The sequence below is a fragment of the Pseudonaja textilis genome, unplaced genomic scaffold (genome assembly GCF_049901715.1).
Source record: "Pseudonaja textilis isolate UNSWEBS1 unplaced genomic scaffold, rPseTex1.2 PTEXCTG254, whole genome shotgun sequence".
Taxonomy (NCBI): domain Eukaryota; kingdom Metazoa; phylum Chordata; class Lepidosauria; order Squamata; family Elapidae; genus Pseudonaja; species Pseudonaja textilis.
The window spans coordinates 1-15,334 of NW_028262556.1; the positions used below are offsets into that span (position 1 = coordinate 1).

General features: G+C 47.7%; 1 protein-coding gene across 1 annotated transcript; it reads left to right on the plus strand.

Annotated features, from left to right (window-relative positions):
* The first annotated feature begins 12,188 nt into the window (after positions 1–12,188).
* LOC148123817 (uncharacterized) lies at positions 12,189–14,785 on the plus strand. Its single transcript, XM_087918716.1, has 4 exons — positions 12,189–12,595; positions 12,856–12,970; positions 13,083–13,148; positions 14,046–14,785. Exons 1-4 carry the CDS (start codon positions 12,437–12,439, stop codon positions 14,087–14,089), a joined length of 384 nt encoding a protein of 127 aa, XP_087774842.1. The 5' UTR covers positions 12,189–12,436; the 3' UTR covers positions 14,090–14,785.
* The last annotated feature ends 549 nt before the right edge of the window (positions 14,786–15,334 follow it).

Here is a 15,334-nt window from a genome sequence, read left to right on the forward strand (position 1 = left end):
GCTTTTGTCCATTAGATTGAATTGTTAGGCTGGCATGTTTTTTTTTTAATCTTGCACTGGGCTAAAAGAAGTCAACATCCTTTTCCCCCTTTTGTACCTCAGAATTTCTTTTCCCCTCTTTCTCCTTCCCTTAATTTCCTATTTCTATTGTGTTTTGCATAATAAAGAAATAAGGTCTTGAGACTCTAGAAAGAGTGCAGAGAAGAGCAACTAAGATGGAAGCTAAAAGATATTTTAAAAAACGGTTGCTGGAATTGGGTGTTTCTGGTCTGAGGAAAAGAAGGACGAGGGGAGACATGGGTGTATCTTCCAATATCTCAGGCATTTCTGCAAGGAAAATTGTTGTAAATATACTGTTACAGACTGGTATGGTAAACATGGCAACCTTGTAAGAGTGATGGGTGGACAATGGAATGTACCCATGTGATAAGGTGCCGTGTGGAAAAGGTACTAGCCAGAGAAACGGAGAAATGAGAGTAATATGGGAGAAACGAAAGTTATGGAGATAAAAGTACCTAGGGAGGAGCTGAGAAGTAGGAGCATAAGATATCAGCTATGGCATAGGTGTGCATTAGCATAATTATGTAGAAAGTTCTTGTCCTGCTATGACGTATGCATGTAGCCTATAAAAGGAGTACCCCACCATTATTAAAGGGTCTTTCATCCCAAGTAAACACTGTGTGCCGTGTGTTTATTTATCTACCATGAGAGGCCCAGGGCTCTGAGTCCAGACCCTGCCGTCGCCAGGAAGCAGGCGGAGAAAGCCACAACTGGTGACCCCTGACGTGATCCAGCAGGACGAGCCAGCTACAGCCCAGGGATGCCGTTTGGTGTTACGGGTCCCTCCCAGGAATCTCCAGCAAGGAAGATATCCTCCCATAGCAAAGCTGTCTCTGGCTGCATCCTTACGAAGCGTGACAACGTGACTTCAGGAAGGAAGGAGTGCGTTGACCTGACCCCCATTCTGTGCACTGGAGATCAGCAAAGCGCATCACAGGTATGGGCTCCCAATCTCGAAGGCTCTGTCCAAGCATGTGGAAGAGCTTCACTTTCTGGTCAGGAAGGCGAACAAATCGCAGAAACTTAGCGGCACAGTTATCTATCCTATACAAAAAAAGGCCATCATAAAGTTCCTTGCGTTCCTTGAAAAATTGCCCCTGCTTATCCAGTAGGTGGCACTCTTAAACAATCTATTTGGGAAGAAATAGGAAAATACATCCACCAGCCTCCGAGAGCCCCCTGAAATCCTTTACGCCTGGAGAGCTCTCATGAATGCTATTAATATTCTTTATCCTTCCTCTGACTTAACTCCTGATCCAGTTCTTACTCAGAATTCGGATCAGTCTCTTCATCAGCCTCTTCAATCTCCTATGCCTTCATCCGGAGAAAACCTCCTGTCCTCTCCGGAAAAAGCTCCTCCACTTTCTGATCCCCACCTTCTCCCCCTCCTCCTCCTTCTCGTCCTCCTCCCTATAATCCTTCTCTTGTCTCTGATGTTAACCCTATCCACTCCGATGATCTTCCTGCCTCCTTGCCTGTTCGAAATACCTTTCAGGAAGCCTTGGTCCAAGGGAAAATAGATCCAGAGGACCTCTCTTGTTTTCCTAAGGTCCTCCAAGCCCCGGCAAGTGGTGGAAATGCAAATCCTGCTCCTCAATCTCTGCTTCTAACATCTCCCCAACTTGCCGCTTGCCACAATGATGAGATTCAGATGGGAGCAGAGGGTTATCCCATCATGAGAAATGTTGCTTTAAATGCCTTTTGCACTGTCCCTGATCCTTCTCAACCTTCTTTGTCTTTCAACAAAATTCTTCAAGGACCTCGTTCCAATCTTTCCCCTTTGTCTCAACCCGAACTAATTTCGGGGCCTGCAGCTAGCCCCCCCTCCAAGGCTGCAGCTCCCCCCTCCTCACAAGCAGCTTTTTCTGTTCTGCTCTCAACTGCTCTTACGCTCCCCCGCCCGCTCTCACCTCACACGCTCATCTTACTCATTCCAAACTCTTCTTTGAATTGCCTCTCTTTTGCAGTCGGAGGTGAAAGATCTTTTGCATTGCCTGTTAACACTATAGTAGCCACTCTTGTTATTGCAACCCTTTCCCCTCTATTCCATGCCCTCACGGGCTTGATCGCATCATCCCTAACTGTCTGCTCTCTTTGGCTATTTTACCCACACCAGCTCCTTTCACAGCCATCCTTTTCCAAATTGATCCCAAAACAAAAAAGCTATACATCATCGAATGGCTTCACCTCCCTCACACTCCTAGAGCAACTGTCACCTCTAGAGCCCTTCAGCTCGCTCTGCTTTGTATCAAGGGACGTCATCGAGCAAAGGCTTTGCTCGCTCACGATCTTCAAGCTATACACATTCCTTTCAAACTCTCTCAATGGGAACCACTTTTTCAGACGTCAGATGTATTACAGGACGCTCTGGAAAATTGGATTGGTCCCATCTCTTGCCATCTCCCTTCTGACCCTCGTTTGCAGTTAATTAAAACGATACCTATTACCTTTTCCTCTCCAGTAGTTGCTTTTCCATTAACTCAAGCCATCACAATCTTCACTGATGGCTCTAAAACTCATGGTGCCTGTGTCTGGTATGATCAGGTAACTGGCACAAGCAATTGACAAAGCCCCAATCTTCAGCACAACAAGCTGAACTGGCTGCTTTTAACTTGGCTTTGAAAACATTTCCTGAACAACCAATTAACATCATAACGGATAGTCTATATGTCTCCCAATTGGTCTTACATATTTTTGAGGCATATCTATCTCCTTCTATACAACCATCATTAATGACATTGTTGCTTCAGCTGCAAATGCTCATTCAATCTAGGACCCATTCTCTATTTGTAGCCCACATACGTAGCCACCAACATCTTCCAGGTTTCCTTTCTGAAGGAAACCAGGTAGCTGATACTGCTTGTAAAGTATTTCCAATCAGTATTAAGATGCCTCAACCTTCCCCTCTATCAGCAGGAGAAAGTCATAGTTATTTTCATCAAAACAAAAAGGCTTTGGTTAAACAATTTGGCATTTCTCTAGAAGAAGCAAAGGCAATCATCCAACAATGTCCCACTTGCAGTTTGCAAGCAAAAACTTTCCTCAAGGGATTAATCCCAGGGCATAGAGGCTTGTGAGACATGGCAAATGGATGTCACTCAATTCTCACCTTTTGCCCCTTGGAAATACCTTCACGTGTCTATTGACACCTATTCAGGTTTCATCATGGCAACCCCTCAAAGGGAGAAACGTCTAAGCACGTTATCAATCATTGTATTCGGACCTTCGTAGTACTGGGACCGCCAAAAATCTAAAAACAGATAATGCACCAGCCTATGTCAGTTCTCAATTCTCTGAGTTCTGCCATCACTGGTCCATTATCCACAAATTTGGGATTGCCTACAATAGCCAGGGGCAAGCTATTGTTGAAAGGGCTCATCAAACCTTAAAATTGGCATTACAACGATACATGGGGTCAAATGGCCTTAAGGGCCCCCCTAGCCTCCCAGTATTACAAAATGTGTTAAATGTTTGTCTGTATACGCTTAACTTCCTCAACCTCACTGGCACCCCTCCCTGTCTGCTGCGTCTCGACACTTTACTAAACCACCTGTTCCCACTTGAGACCACTTGTATATTATAGACAGTTACCTGATCCTGCGTGGAAAGGACCTGCCGAATTGATCACCTGGGGTCGAGGCTACGCAGCAGTCCAGCTTCCTGACAGAACTCTTTGGGTTCCTGCAAGGTGTGTCCGCCCATATCACCGCCCACAACCAGCGGAGCCATCATCCGAAAAAGATGACAGCACTTCTCTTCTTCCTGCTTGGCTGTTCGCTTCGCTGGACTGATGGGGCATCCACCAGCATTAATGCCCACAAACCATACAGCATCACATGGGTCATCAAGGACGTATATGGGCAGGTATTGAGTTCTGCACACAGCTATGCCAAAGTTGACACTTATTTCCCACGCTTACAATTTGATTTCGCTGAAATGATCGTGGGAAAAACAGCATATAAAAAGACAGGATTTGATACTCCACAACCAAGCCCAAGCCGAGTGGAAAAACTCCACCTTTATGTTTGCCCAGGTCATGACACCTCTCCAGACCATCTATACATTTGCGGTGGCCTACCAGACTACTTTTGTAAATCCTGGGACTGTGTATCCACCGGTCACATCTGGTGGGACCCTCCTTACAAAAATGACTTAATCACCCTTTCCCGTTCAAAGGAGGATAGATCTTGTGATGAGCCAAAAAAGATCCGCTGTAACATGGTCACTGTGGAATTCACTGCAAGGGGAAAGCATCTACATTGTGGGACACTGGAGCAAAGTGGGGGAAGAGTGTATGACACCATAGGGTATGATTCTGGCAACATTTTTACATACAACGACACGTACACATACCCACCTCTGACCCTGTGGGACCGAATGCCAAGGACATTAAATCTTCCTTTCTACAACCTTTACCAACAACAACAAACCCACTGCTGCCACTTCTCCGGTCTTCCTATAATGTCCTGAATGCTTCTAACACTTTCATATCTAAACATTGTTGGTTATGCTTGTCTCCCACTCCACCATTTTATGAAGCAGTTGGATCCGCACAGGCCATAAGAAATGACACCTCAGACTCTCAATGTAGATGGCATGATAGTACCACCATCACTATCACTTCCATAATAGGACAAGGCTGCTGTTTGGGCCAAATACCTGAGAATTACTCACAATTCTGTTTAAATGCCACCACGGGAAAACACTTATGTGACATGTACATACCGGCTCACTGACTCGACCTTAATACAGGAGGATGGGCCCAGGTATTTACCACCTCCGGAGGCGACATCAGCAAATGCCTCCAGGGTCAATACTTCATTCCTGGAGATGCTTCAATGTGGGCATGTTCTACGGGACTGACAGCCTGTGTCAGTGGGGATACTTTGATCAAGCAACAATCATTTTGTATTCAGGTACAATTGCTTCCCAAAATTGATGTATATGATTCTGAAGATTTTGTATCTTTACTAGAACCTAGACCATATAACCTTAGAGCAAAAAGAGAAGTAGTAACTGCTTTAACACTAGCTGTACTGCTGGGATTAGGAGCTTCTGGAGCGGCCACAGGTATAGCTGGCCTTGTTACTTCTGATCAGCATTTTCGCCATTTAAGCGCCACCATAGATGCAGACTTACGCCGCATTGAACAATCTATAGTTGCTTTGCAAAACTCCTCACTTCCTATCTGAAGTTGTTTTACAGAATAGAAGAGGTTTAGATTTGTTGTTCCTCAAGCAGGGTGGGTTATGTGCAGCACTGAAAGAAGAATGTTGTTTTTATGCAGATAGTTCAGGAGTGGTTTTAGATTCTATGAAGGAATTGGATAAGAGATTGACAGAAAGGCAGAAAGAACGAGAGGCTCAACACACATGGTATCAGGGTCTGTTCAACTTCTCCCCATGGTTAACCACCTTAGTATCTGCCATTGCTGGTCCTCTTATTATCCTACTTGTGCTCTGTACTATTGGCCCTTGTGTTTTGGGCAAAGTTTTGGCCTTCTTAAAACGCAGATTAAGCCAGTTGGATTCCAACCTGTCACGGACTCAAAAACAGGTAAATACTCTCATATCCCATACACAAGAAAAGCAACCTTTGTTATCATTCTCCTCGGACTCAGACAACGATGAAATCATCAAAAGTGTTGGTAAGACATGCATCCTAATGCATTTGCAAACCTCAGACTCAGAAGAGGAGGGGGCGAGCAAAAATTAGGTAGTGTTAATATCACTTTCCAAAAAAGTAAAAACAGAGGAGATGTTGTAAATATACTGTTACAGACTGGTATGGTAAACATGGCAACCTTGTAAGAGTGATGGGTGGACAATGGAATGTACCCATGTGATAAGGTGCCGTGTGGAAAAGGTACTAGCCAGAGAAACGGAGAAATGAGAGTAATATGGGAGAAACGAAAGTTATGGAGATAAAAGTACCTAGGGAGGAGCTGAGAAGTAGGAGCATAAGATATCAGCTATGGCATAGGTGTGCATTAGCATAATTATGTAGAAAGTTCTTGTCCTGCTATGACGTATGCATGTAGCCTATAAAAGGAGTACCCCACCATTATTAAAGGGTCTTTCATCCCAAGTAAACACTGTGTGCCGTGTGTTTATTTATCTACCATGAGAGGCCCAGGGCTCTGAGTCCAGACCCTGCCGTCGCCAGGAAGCAGGCGGAGGAAAGCCACAAAAATTTCTCTCCTCTAAATAAAGATAGAAGCGGACCTAATGCACTTTCTAGATAAGAAATAACCAAAAGGCTCTGAAACGCTTCAGAAGAAAGACGAAAACCTCCTTCAAGACATTTGGGTTCCATAAAAGGGGAAAAACAAGCAGAGACGTTGGAGCCTTTGTCTGACAGGGAGCCAGGGAGAGGGCCTTTCCCCCTACTCCCAAGCCCACCATCCCTTCCCCCTCCCACGCGCTCCTCTTTCTCGTCCTTTCTACCATCCTGGCACTTTGCTCCAGATCCACTAGGGGGCTCCCTCCGCCGAGGGAAGGAAACTCCAGGAGCTTCCCCATTGGGCCACTGGAGGGCAGAGGCGGCAGAGAAGGAAGTGACATCACGGAGCCTTACCTCTCTAGGACGTAGCTCTCTTTCTCCTTAACCCCAGAGCCCATTAGGAGAGGCTGCGGGAGAGTCTGGAGGCGGGACATTCCCTGGGTGAATGTGGGGGGCGCTCTTCGCGGGTCCCATGCTCCCCAGCCGTCCTCTCCTTACGAGGGGATGGCAGAGGCCTGGCAGAGGCCCAGCAGGAGAGGAGAATAGCCGGCCTATGAGGAGGAGGAAGAGGAGGCAGGATTCGCACCGGACGATCCTGTCTCCGGAAGGGAAGAGAAACGGGGTGGGGGTGCCGGCCTCTCCAGCTGCCTCCGTCCCGGCCCTGCTCGGGGGACCCTGAGCCCTCTGCTGGGAGGAGCCGCTTGAGGATGCGGGCAGATTGGGGGAAGGGGATCCAGGGGCTGAATCCTCCTTTCTGATCCTGGGCGTCCGTTTTTCTCTCCCTCCCAGATTCGGAACCTCGAAGCCCTCGGAAGCCTTTGCAAGCCAGGATTTTCTCTGCGGGGGAAGGAAGGAAAGAAGAAAAAAAAGATTTCCTCGACGGGAGAAGGAAGGAAGAAAGGACTGGGAGGGATCCGTCTTGTGGCCCCAGAAATGGTCCCGTGAAGGAAGAGTCACCTGGTGACACACACACACACCCCGAGTCTCTGGAGCCCTTTGGAGTTGCTCTGCTGGAGAGAGGAAGGATGGAGACACCCCCTCTTCTGGCCAAGGAGGGGAGCAGAAAAGGGCCCGCAGCTCTTCAGCCTGGGAGCTGTGGGGAGAGCTGGACCAGAACCAGGCAGAAGGTCCTGCATTAATCTCGGGGGTCTTTCCTGCTGTCAACATGTAGGAGGGGCTGTGGGGAGGGCGGAGGGCTGCGGTGGGGGGAGAGTTGCCGGGGAGAGGGGGGGTCAGAGGCTGGAAGGGACCTTAGAGATCTTCTAATCTGACCCCCGGCCGAGGCAGGAGGAGTCCTTATCCCACCCCGGACAAACGGCCGTCCAGCCTCTTCTGGAAATCCCTCCTGATCCATTTCAGGTCGGATCTCCCTTGGAGGCTTCAGCCGATCCCATTTCCCTCCCAGGGGGATCCCACCTTCTCCGGGCTTCTGTCAGCTGAAGGGCGATCCCTGGAGACTCTGCCCCACTCCGGGATCTCCTTCTGGGATCCCAAGTGAGCAAGGGAGAAGATCCTCAGGGCAGGAGGGGGACTCCGGTCGCTCTTCCCCTCCAGGAAGTATCACAAGTGGAGTTTCCCCCCCACGCAGAGCCCAGCCAAGACCCCTGATCCCCACTTCTCTTCAGGCCCAAGCCCAGAATTCAGGGAGGTTCCCCGTCTGAGCAGCGGCTCTTCCTCGGTCCCCTCTCCAATTCTCAGACGGAGGACAAAGGACCCTCCCCTCAGCCCCCCCTCCCCCCCCCCGGAAATCTCTCTATCACACACACACACAGAGCTTCCTCCAACCCCCATCAGCCGCAGAGGCGCTTCGGTTCCGCGCTTCCCCAGCCTAAAGCTTTGGGCTCCTCCGAAGCGGAACTGAGGATCCAGGATCCAGCAGGCAACAAGCCTCGATTCTTCAGGGATTGTCCTCGTCCGCCCCATGGCTGAGCCTCCAGGTGGGGGAATAGAAAGAATAAGAATAGAATATAGAAGAGAAGCTCAGTAAACCTCACAAACATTTTATGTTATGAAAGATCCAGATTCTCCGTTCCTGCCAGAGAACTCGAAGCTTTGAGTGGGAGGATCGTGGGAGGAAGGAGATTTTATTCACGGGGAGAGAAATCAGCCCTGGGACTCCGTCCTAAGAATCCATCCTCTGAGGTGAACTTCCTTCTTCTGGAGGGGAAATATTTTGCCCAAAGGAGAAGAAAAAATCCATTTCCACAGATATTTGTAAGAGGATCTGAGCGGATTTTCTTCCTGGTAAAAGATTTCAGGATTATTTAAGAAGGGAGGAAGAATGAATGGATGGAGAGTATATTAAACCAAGGAATAAATTTATAATTTATAAAATAACCTGGAATTTTAATAGAAATTCTGTGGACTTCAGTAATCCCATTTCCCCCAGTAAAGGATTACCGCCTTTTAACCATTACAGTCTGAAAATCTCTTTCCCCCAATAATCCAAAAAAGCAGAGATTCTGTTCCTTGTGATCATCTTTCACTACATCCATAGAAAAACATTTTTTCTAGTCTTTGTGGGAGATTTGGGTTCTGGTGAGTTGAGCAAAGGCGGGTTAAACAGATCCTGAATTCCGTATTCTGTGTGAAAAGCTTTGGGGGTCCAGAGGAGGCCTGGATCCTTTCCAGGGATGGGGGGCTGGAGGGCCCAAACTCCCCCCTGGCCCAGCACCAGCCTCAGCAGGCCAGAGCCGGGTCCCCCCCGGCAGCTGAAAGAGGCGGCAGAGTCCACATCTGCCCCGCAGTTCTGGACACAACCAGTCTGTCGCACAAAGTCAGCCCAGATCCAGGCAGCCTCTGTGGGGTGTCCAGCTCTCGCCTGACCCAGGCAGAACCTCCGGGCTCCTTTCATGCTTCCCTTCCCCCAAATATTGTGATTTTCTCTGAGTTCTCTCTGCCACTCCCATCCCTACACACACACACACAAACACACACACACACACACAGCTTCTTCCTCCAACCCCCATCAGCCAAAGAGGCAGAACTGAGGAACTGGCCAGGATCCAGCAGGCAACAAACCTGGATTCTTCACCAGGGCAGCTCAGGGACTGTCCTCCTCTGCCCCATGGCTGAGTCTCCAGGTGGGGCAGCCCCTTGTTCCTCTGACCCACTGGAAGTGGCTGATGGGGCCCTTTCCGACTCCCGAGGTGACCTTGGAGAGCCCAGAAAACAAACTGATGGAGGGTTGGACAAATGTCACTCAAAAGACCCAAATTCTCCCTCTTCAGAACCGGTTTTTTGTAGTAGTTTGTTAAAGCTCTTTGTAACTTCCTCACTGAGGTCAGAAAGTGCAGCTCCGAAGCCTTTGCTCATTGCGGGGCATGAAAATTATGAGGTTAAGAAAATCTTGGGACTCTTGGATTTTCAGAGGGAAGTTACAATATCTAATTTATTGGAAAGGCCATCCTGTTTCACAAGCAAGTTGGGTAAATAGCTGGATAGTGTAGACTGGTGGAAAAATTCCATGAAAAATATCTACAAGCCCATAGGTGATCCTGTGGTGACAGAGGAGGTTAAATTGCTGTATTGTATTATTGTGTTCAACCTAATTTCAATCTTTGTGTATTCTATGTCATTGCAGTGATTGCTTTTCAAATGAAGGGGGGCAGCCTGTCAAGCCCAAAATTTACATAGGCATAGGCATTTTATTTAGCCCTATCAAATATTCTTTTTTTCATTTCTCTTTGCTGCTTATGGGGGGGAGGGGGTTCGGGCTTGCCACGTTCCTAAGGTGGGAGGGATGGAGATAATGAAGATGGTTTAGGCTAAGTGATTTTCCTTCTCATGGGAAAAGAAACTGACCCAGCTGAGGCCTTGAGGTGGAGATTGATGACACCGGGCAATCTCATTTCATTCTTCAACACAGTGACTAAATTAGTAGACCAGCAAAATACTATGGACATAACATATTTAGATTTCAGCAAGGCATTCCATAAAGTTGACGACAAGCCACTTCTTAGTAAGGTAGAAAAAAGTGGAATAGATAGCACCACCGCTAGATGGATTAGCAACTGGCTGGCAAACCGTACTCAAGGAGTAGTCGTTAATGGGTCTAAGTCGACATGGAGGGAAGGAAGCAGTGGGGTGTCACAAGGTTCCTTCTTAGGCCCAGGACTCCTCAATATCTTCATTAACGACTTAGATGAGGGAATAGAAGGGGAACTTACCAAATTTGCAGATGATACCAAGCTGGCAGGAATAGCTAACACCCAAGAAGATAGGCTCAAGATCCAAAGATGGATCTTGACAGACTAGAACACTGGGCCCTATCTAACAAAATGAAATTCAGTGTAGAGAAGAGGAAAGTCCTACACTTAGGCAAGAAAAACTAACTGTGCAGGTACAGACTAGTTCAGTGCCAATAACTGTGAGAGGATCTGGGAGTCCTAGTGGATAATCCCTGAAATATGAGCCAGCCGTGAGCTTCAGCAGCCAAAAAAGCCAACGCAATCCTAGGCTGCATCAACAGAGGGATAGGATCAAGATCACGTGAAGTGTTAGTACCACTTTACAAAGCCTTAGTAGGGCCACACTTGGAACACTGCATCCAGGTTTGGTCACCACAATATAAAAAAAGATGTTGAGACTCTAGAAAGAGTGCAGAGAAGAGCAACCAGGAGGATTAGGGGGCTGGAGGATAACACCTGCAAATAACTTTTGCTAGGTTTGGGTCTATCTAGTCTAGTGAAAAGAAGAATTGGGTGTGGCCTGAGAGCAGCCTTCCAATATTTGAGGGGCTGCCCCAAGGAAGAGGGGGGCCCACCTGCTCTCCAAAGCACCAGAAGGCAGGACGAGAACCGATCGATGGGAACTGAACAAGGAGAGAAACAACCTGGAATCTCTTGACAGTGAGAGCCATGAACCAGTGGAAGAGAAGTTGCCTCCAGAGGTTGTGGCTGCTCCATCACTGGAGGCTTCCAAAAGGAGACAGGAGGAACATTTGGCGGGAAGGGGAAAGGGTCTCCTGGCCGAGCAGGGGGTTGGACTTGAAGACCTCTGAGGTCCCTTCCAATGCTGCAATTCCGCTTTTGTCTCCACTTTCAACTGTCTCCTCCAATGGGTGAAAGCGAGAGAGACCCTGCCCGTAGACTGATGATGCTGCATCATGGGGAATTCTGATTGGTTCTTCTGCTTCTGGCTCCTCTCCAGGCTGACTTTGAGGGAAGGAAGCTCTTTTTTAACCCTTTCCCCTCCACTCCGCTGAAGATGCTCCCCAGCTGGGACCGAAACCTCCGGAAATCGACCCAAGGAACCTTCGCCCTCCAGACTCTTCCCCTCCCACCCAGTCCAGACCCACCAATTCTGCTTCTGGAGGTGGAAACATCCAGGTTTTCCCCTTCATGGGGGGGGCATTTGTGGGGCAGCACCCATGGGCTCTGTTGGGGTCCCCCGGCTGTTGATGGGGGCGGTGCTGTCGGAGATCCCTGGAAGCGAAGCGGGGAAGGAGACGCCCGCGAAGGAGGGGCTGGGAGGGACCCACGGATTCTGGGGGGTGGAGGGGGGAAGAAGGGGGCTGGGACCCCCAGAAGAGACTTTGGGAAAGGGGTTAGGCCCGAATCACATCGGAGCCCCCCAAATTTTCTTCCGTACAAAGAGGAAGGAGGCGGGAAACTGTGTCATTTTCAGCCCAGAATCCACAAATGCCACCAAAATATGTAAGAAAAAGAATTTTGGCACCTTCAAAAACTTCGCTTTTTCTTTTGAATCTCAAAATCTCAGGTCCCTTCTAGGGGAGCCTCTGTATTTGGGTAGGGGATCAAGGACCCCCATCCCACAACCCCTCTATCATGGACCCTCCCTCTCCCCCGAGTTAGTTAGAAAGAGGCCCCTTTCCCAGAAGGACCAGGCTCGGGGGTGGGGTGGGGGCAGATTGGAAACCTAAGCGGACATCTAGTGCACCCCTCCATGCACACACCCCTTGGCCAAGGAGGGGAGCGGAAAAGACCCCTCAGCTCTTCAGCCTGGGAGCTTTGGGGAGAGCTGGACCAGAACCGGGCAGGAGGTCCTGCAGGAGGGAACCATCCTCCCTTCAGAAGTTCCGCCCTGGACCTCCATCCCATACCGGGAGTCTGAGGGTCCCCGAGGACTTTGCAGCCGACTCCATGACTTGTGCAGACGATGGCTGAGGTCAGGAAAGCACAGCAAAGCCCAGATGTTGGACCTGGAGGTTCTGGAGCATCTCCTGTTCCTTCTGCCCCCAGAGATGGAGGGCTGGGTGCGGGCATGTGGAGCAGAGAGCAGCTCCCAGGCGGTGGCCCTGGCGGAAGGCTTCCTCCTGAGCCAGGCAGAGGAGCAGAAGGAGCAGCTCCAGCTGCAGGTGGGAGACTTTAGGGAGCTCGGAAGGGAATAGAGAGAAAGAGTGCTTGAATGTTCCACCCCTCGTTCCCAAACTTGTCCCACATTCATAATATGTGGCAATTCTCCAGTTCTTGTAGGACATTGTTCCATTGTTTTCTCACTCAGCCACACATGTGGATATTGGGGGTTTTGAGGTTGTGTTCCGAATAGAAGAATCCACTTTGTGTCGTGTGACGTATATTAATTCTGCTTCTCCCTTCCTCCTATTTGAACTGCTGCACTGTGGAGATCAGAGATGCTCAGGGAAAGAAGAACCCATCAAATCCCCCTCAGGAGCTTTTTTTCAGGAGGATCCCTGGGGAAGATCCAAGTCAGGACACCTCAGGAGGTAATGGAAGATCCTCCGATTATCCATCTAACCTTTGCTCTCTCTTCTGTCCTTTAGAATACCTCCTCCTATTCTGTTAATTATGCATTTTGAAATGATTTATTCCTTACAGAGAAGCAAAGAATGAAGCTTTCTGGTTTTTATGACAGCTCAAACAGCGGTTGTACCTCCAAATCAAGTAAGAAAGGGAAAAGATACTAGATTTCAATTCTCCCTTCAGGAAGTGAAGCGGGCGTGCAGAGGGCTCTCTCCTATTTTCCTCCCTTCTTTGTCCTGGATTATTTTTGTTTTCTTCCACAACATGGAGAGCAGAATAGCAGATTCAAGTTGCTGTCAGCCAGCATAGCTTCCTCTGGTTATCTTGTTCTGCTAGGTACTCCTCCAACTTTGACTTTGCAGGAAGCATTTTTTTAAAAGTCCTTCAAGAAATAGGAATAAATGTATCACAGTGGCAGGAACTGCTAGAGACCCTTTTTGGGGGGTGATTCTTTCATTAGCAAGGTAATGAAAAATAATCACATTGCCACGTTACCATTTTTAAAAAGCTTTATTTATAACCTGTAGTTCAAATATAAGCAAATTGTATTAAAAAATAAAGCAGATTATTAAAATCCAAAGGGAGTGGCTGTGTTGAGCAGGTAATCATGGTACTTTGGGCTACAAAATAATTTCCAATCCTCTTATTTACGCCTAAATTAGGAGATTCTGTTGGGTTTTTTTTTTTTTTGACAACTATAGCACTCTCATTTAAGTGGTTGTCCACTAGGACTCAAAGATCCCTATTGCACTTACTGCTGTTGAGTCAGGTATCACCTATTCCATGCCAGTGCATTTGGTTTTTCTTTCCTAAATGTAGAAGCTTACATTTCTCACTGTTGATTTCCTTTTGTAAAGTGGGGCCCAATCTGTCGATCCTTCTATATCTCGAGCTTATCTTCTGGAGTGTTGGTATTCCTGTCAATTTGGTTTTGTCTGCAAATTTGATGAGCTCCCCTTTTATCCTCTTGTCTAAATGAATGATGATGATGAACAGATCTTGCGAACCCTCCTGTTCTGTTGTTTTTTCCATGTCCAGGAAGGTCTGGTGTCCTTCGAGGAGGTGGCTGTGTATTTCTCTGAGGAGGAATGGTCTCAGCTGGATCCTGACCAGAAAGCACTGCATTCGGAAGTCATGCTTGAAAACCATAGGAACATGGTCTCTCTGGGTAAGAGTTTTTTATCCCTAATCAGGAAGAGAGATTATAATTAGTTTTTTTATTTATTTAAAAACCACTAATCAGATATTGTCTCCTGGAGGGAGAAGGAAAGGATCTGGCCTTGTCATGCTCTTTGGAAGGAAAGAGTTAATGTCTCTTTGCTTAGATGCTTTCTGTGCCATTCTTATCTATATTTTCCCATTTCTATTTGAACTTATCTGTGGAGGCTAAAAAGAAGGAGGTGTGCTTTTATGTGTCTTCTGGAGGTCATGTGAGAGGAATGTTGTCATTTGTCCTCTGGAACCTCCCCAAATTGTGTGAGAACAGAACTTTCACACTCAGCCCATGGAAGAGCGTTCTCCCAATCCAATTCAAGATCAAAGGCTTCTTGCAGTATGTCTCAGAGCATTCTAGGGTAGAGGTAATCCCCGAGTTATGACAGTTCACTTAGCGACCATTCCAAGTTAAGTACAGCCCTCTTCCAAGTACTTGAGACCCAGTCCCAAAATTATGTGTGTTGCAGCACTACAGCTGTCGTTCACACTTATGAATGACAGCAGAGGCATTACAACATTTGCCCTACATATTCCCCCACTCCATCTCACAGGGACTTATCATATTTTTCAGACTATACGATGCACCCTTTCCTTCCAAAAATGTGGGTGGAAGTGTCTGTGCAAATATGGGCTCATTTTTGGCCTCCCAAAACATCCACGCGTCCCGTTATTGCCCTCCAGGCTGAAAAGGCTGAAAATGGGATGCACAGAAGGTTTGGCAGCCCCAAAACTGGCACATTTCTGGCAAGTAGAGTGCTTCTCGAGAACGGGAAGGACAAAAACTTTTTTTTCTTGTTTTCCTTCTCTAAACCTAGGAGCATCTTATAGTCTGAAAAATTTGGTACCTTGTGACAATATGGTGAGCCATCGGTTCCTTTACCCACTGTGGTCCATTTATAGAAAAAAGGAGACCTAAAGTAGCGAGAGATACGCAAGTTCAGTAGTGTGAAATCTAGCACTATTAATCTCACGAGATCTCTCACTACAGTGCTGTTCTCTGCTAATCAAGGCCTGCAGGAGATCCAGGGCAAAAGACTTTGCAAAGAGAGGGAACAGATCTTCATTTTCAAACACTTAATCCCTGGTTCTCCTGCAGTGCTCTGTTCTTAAAA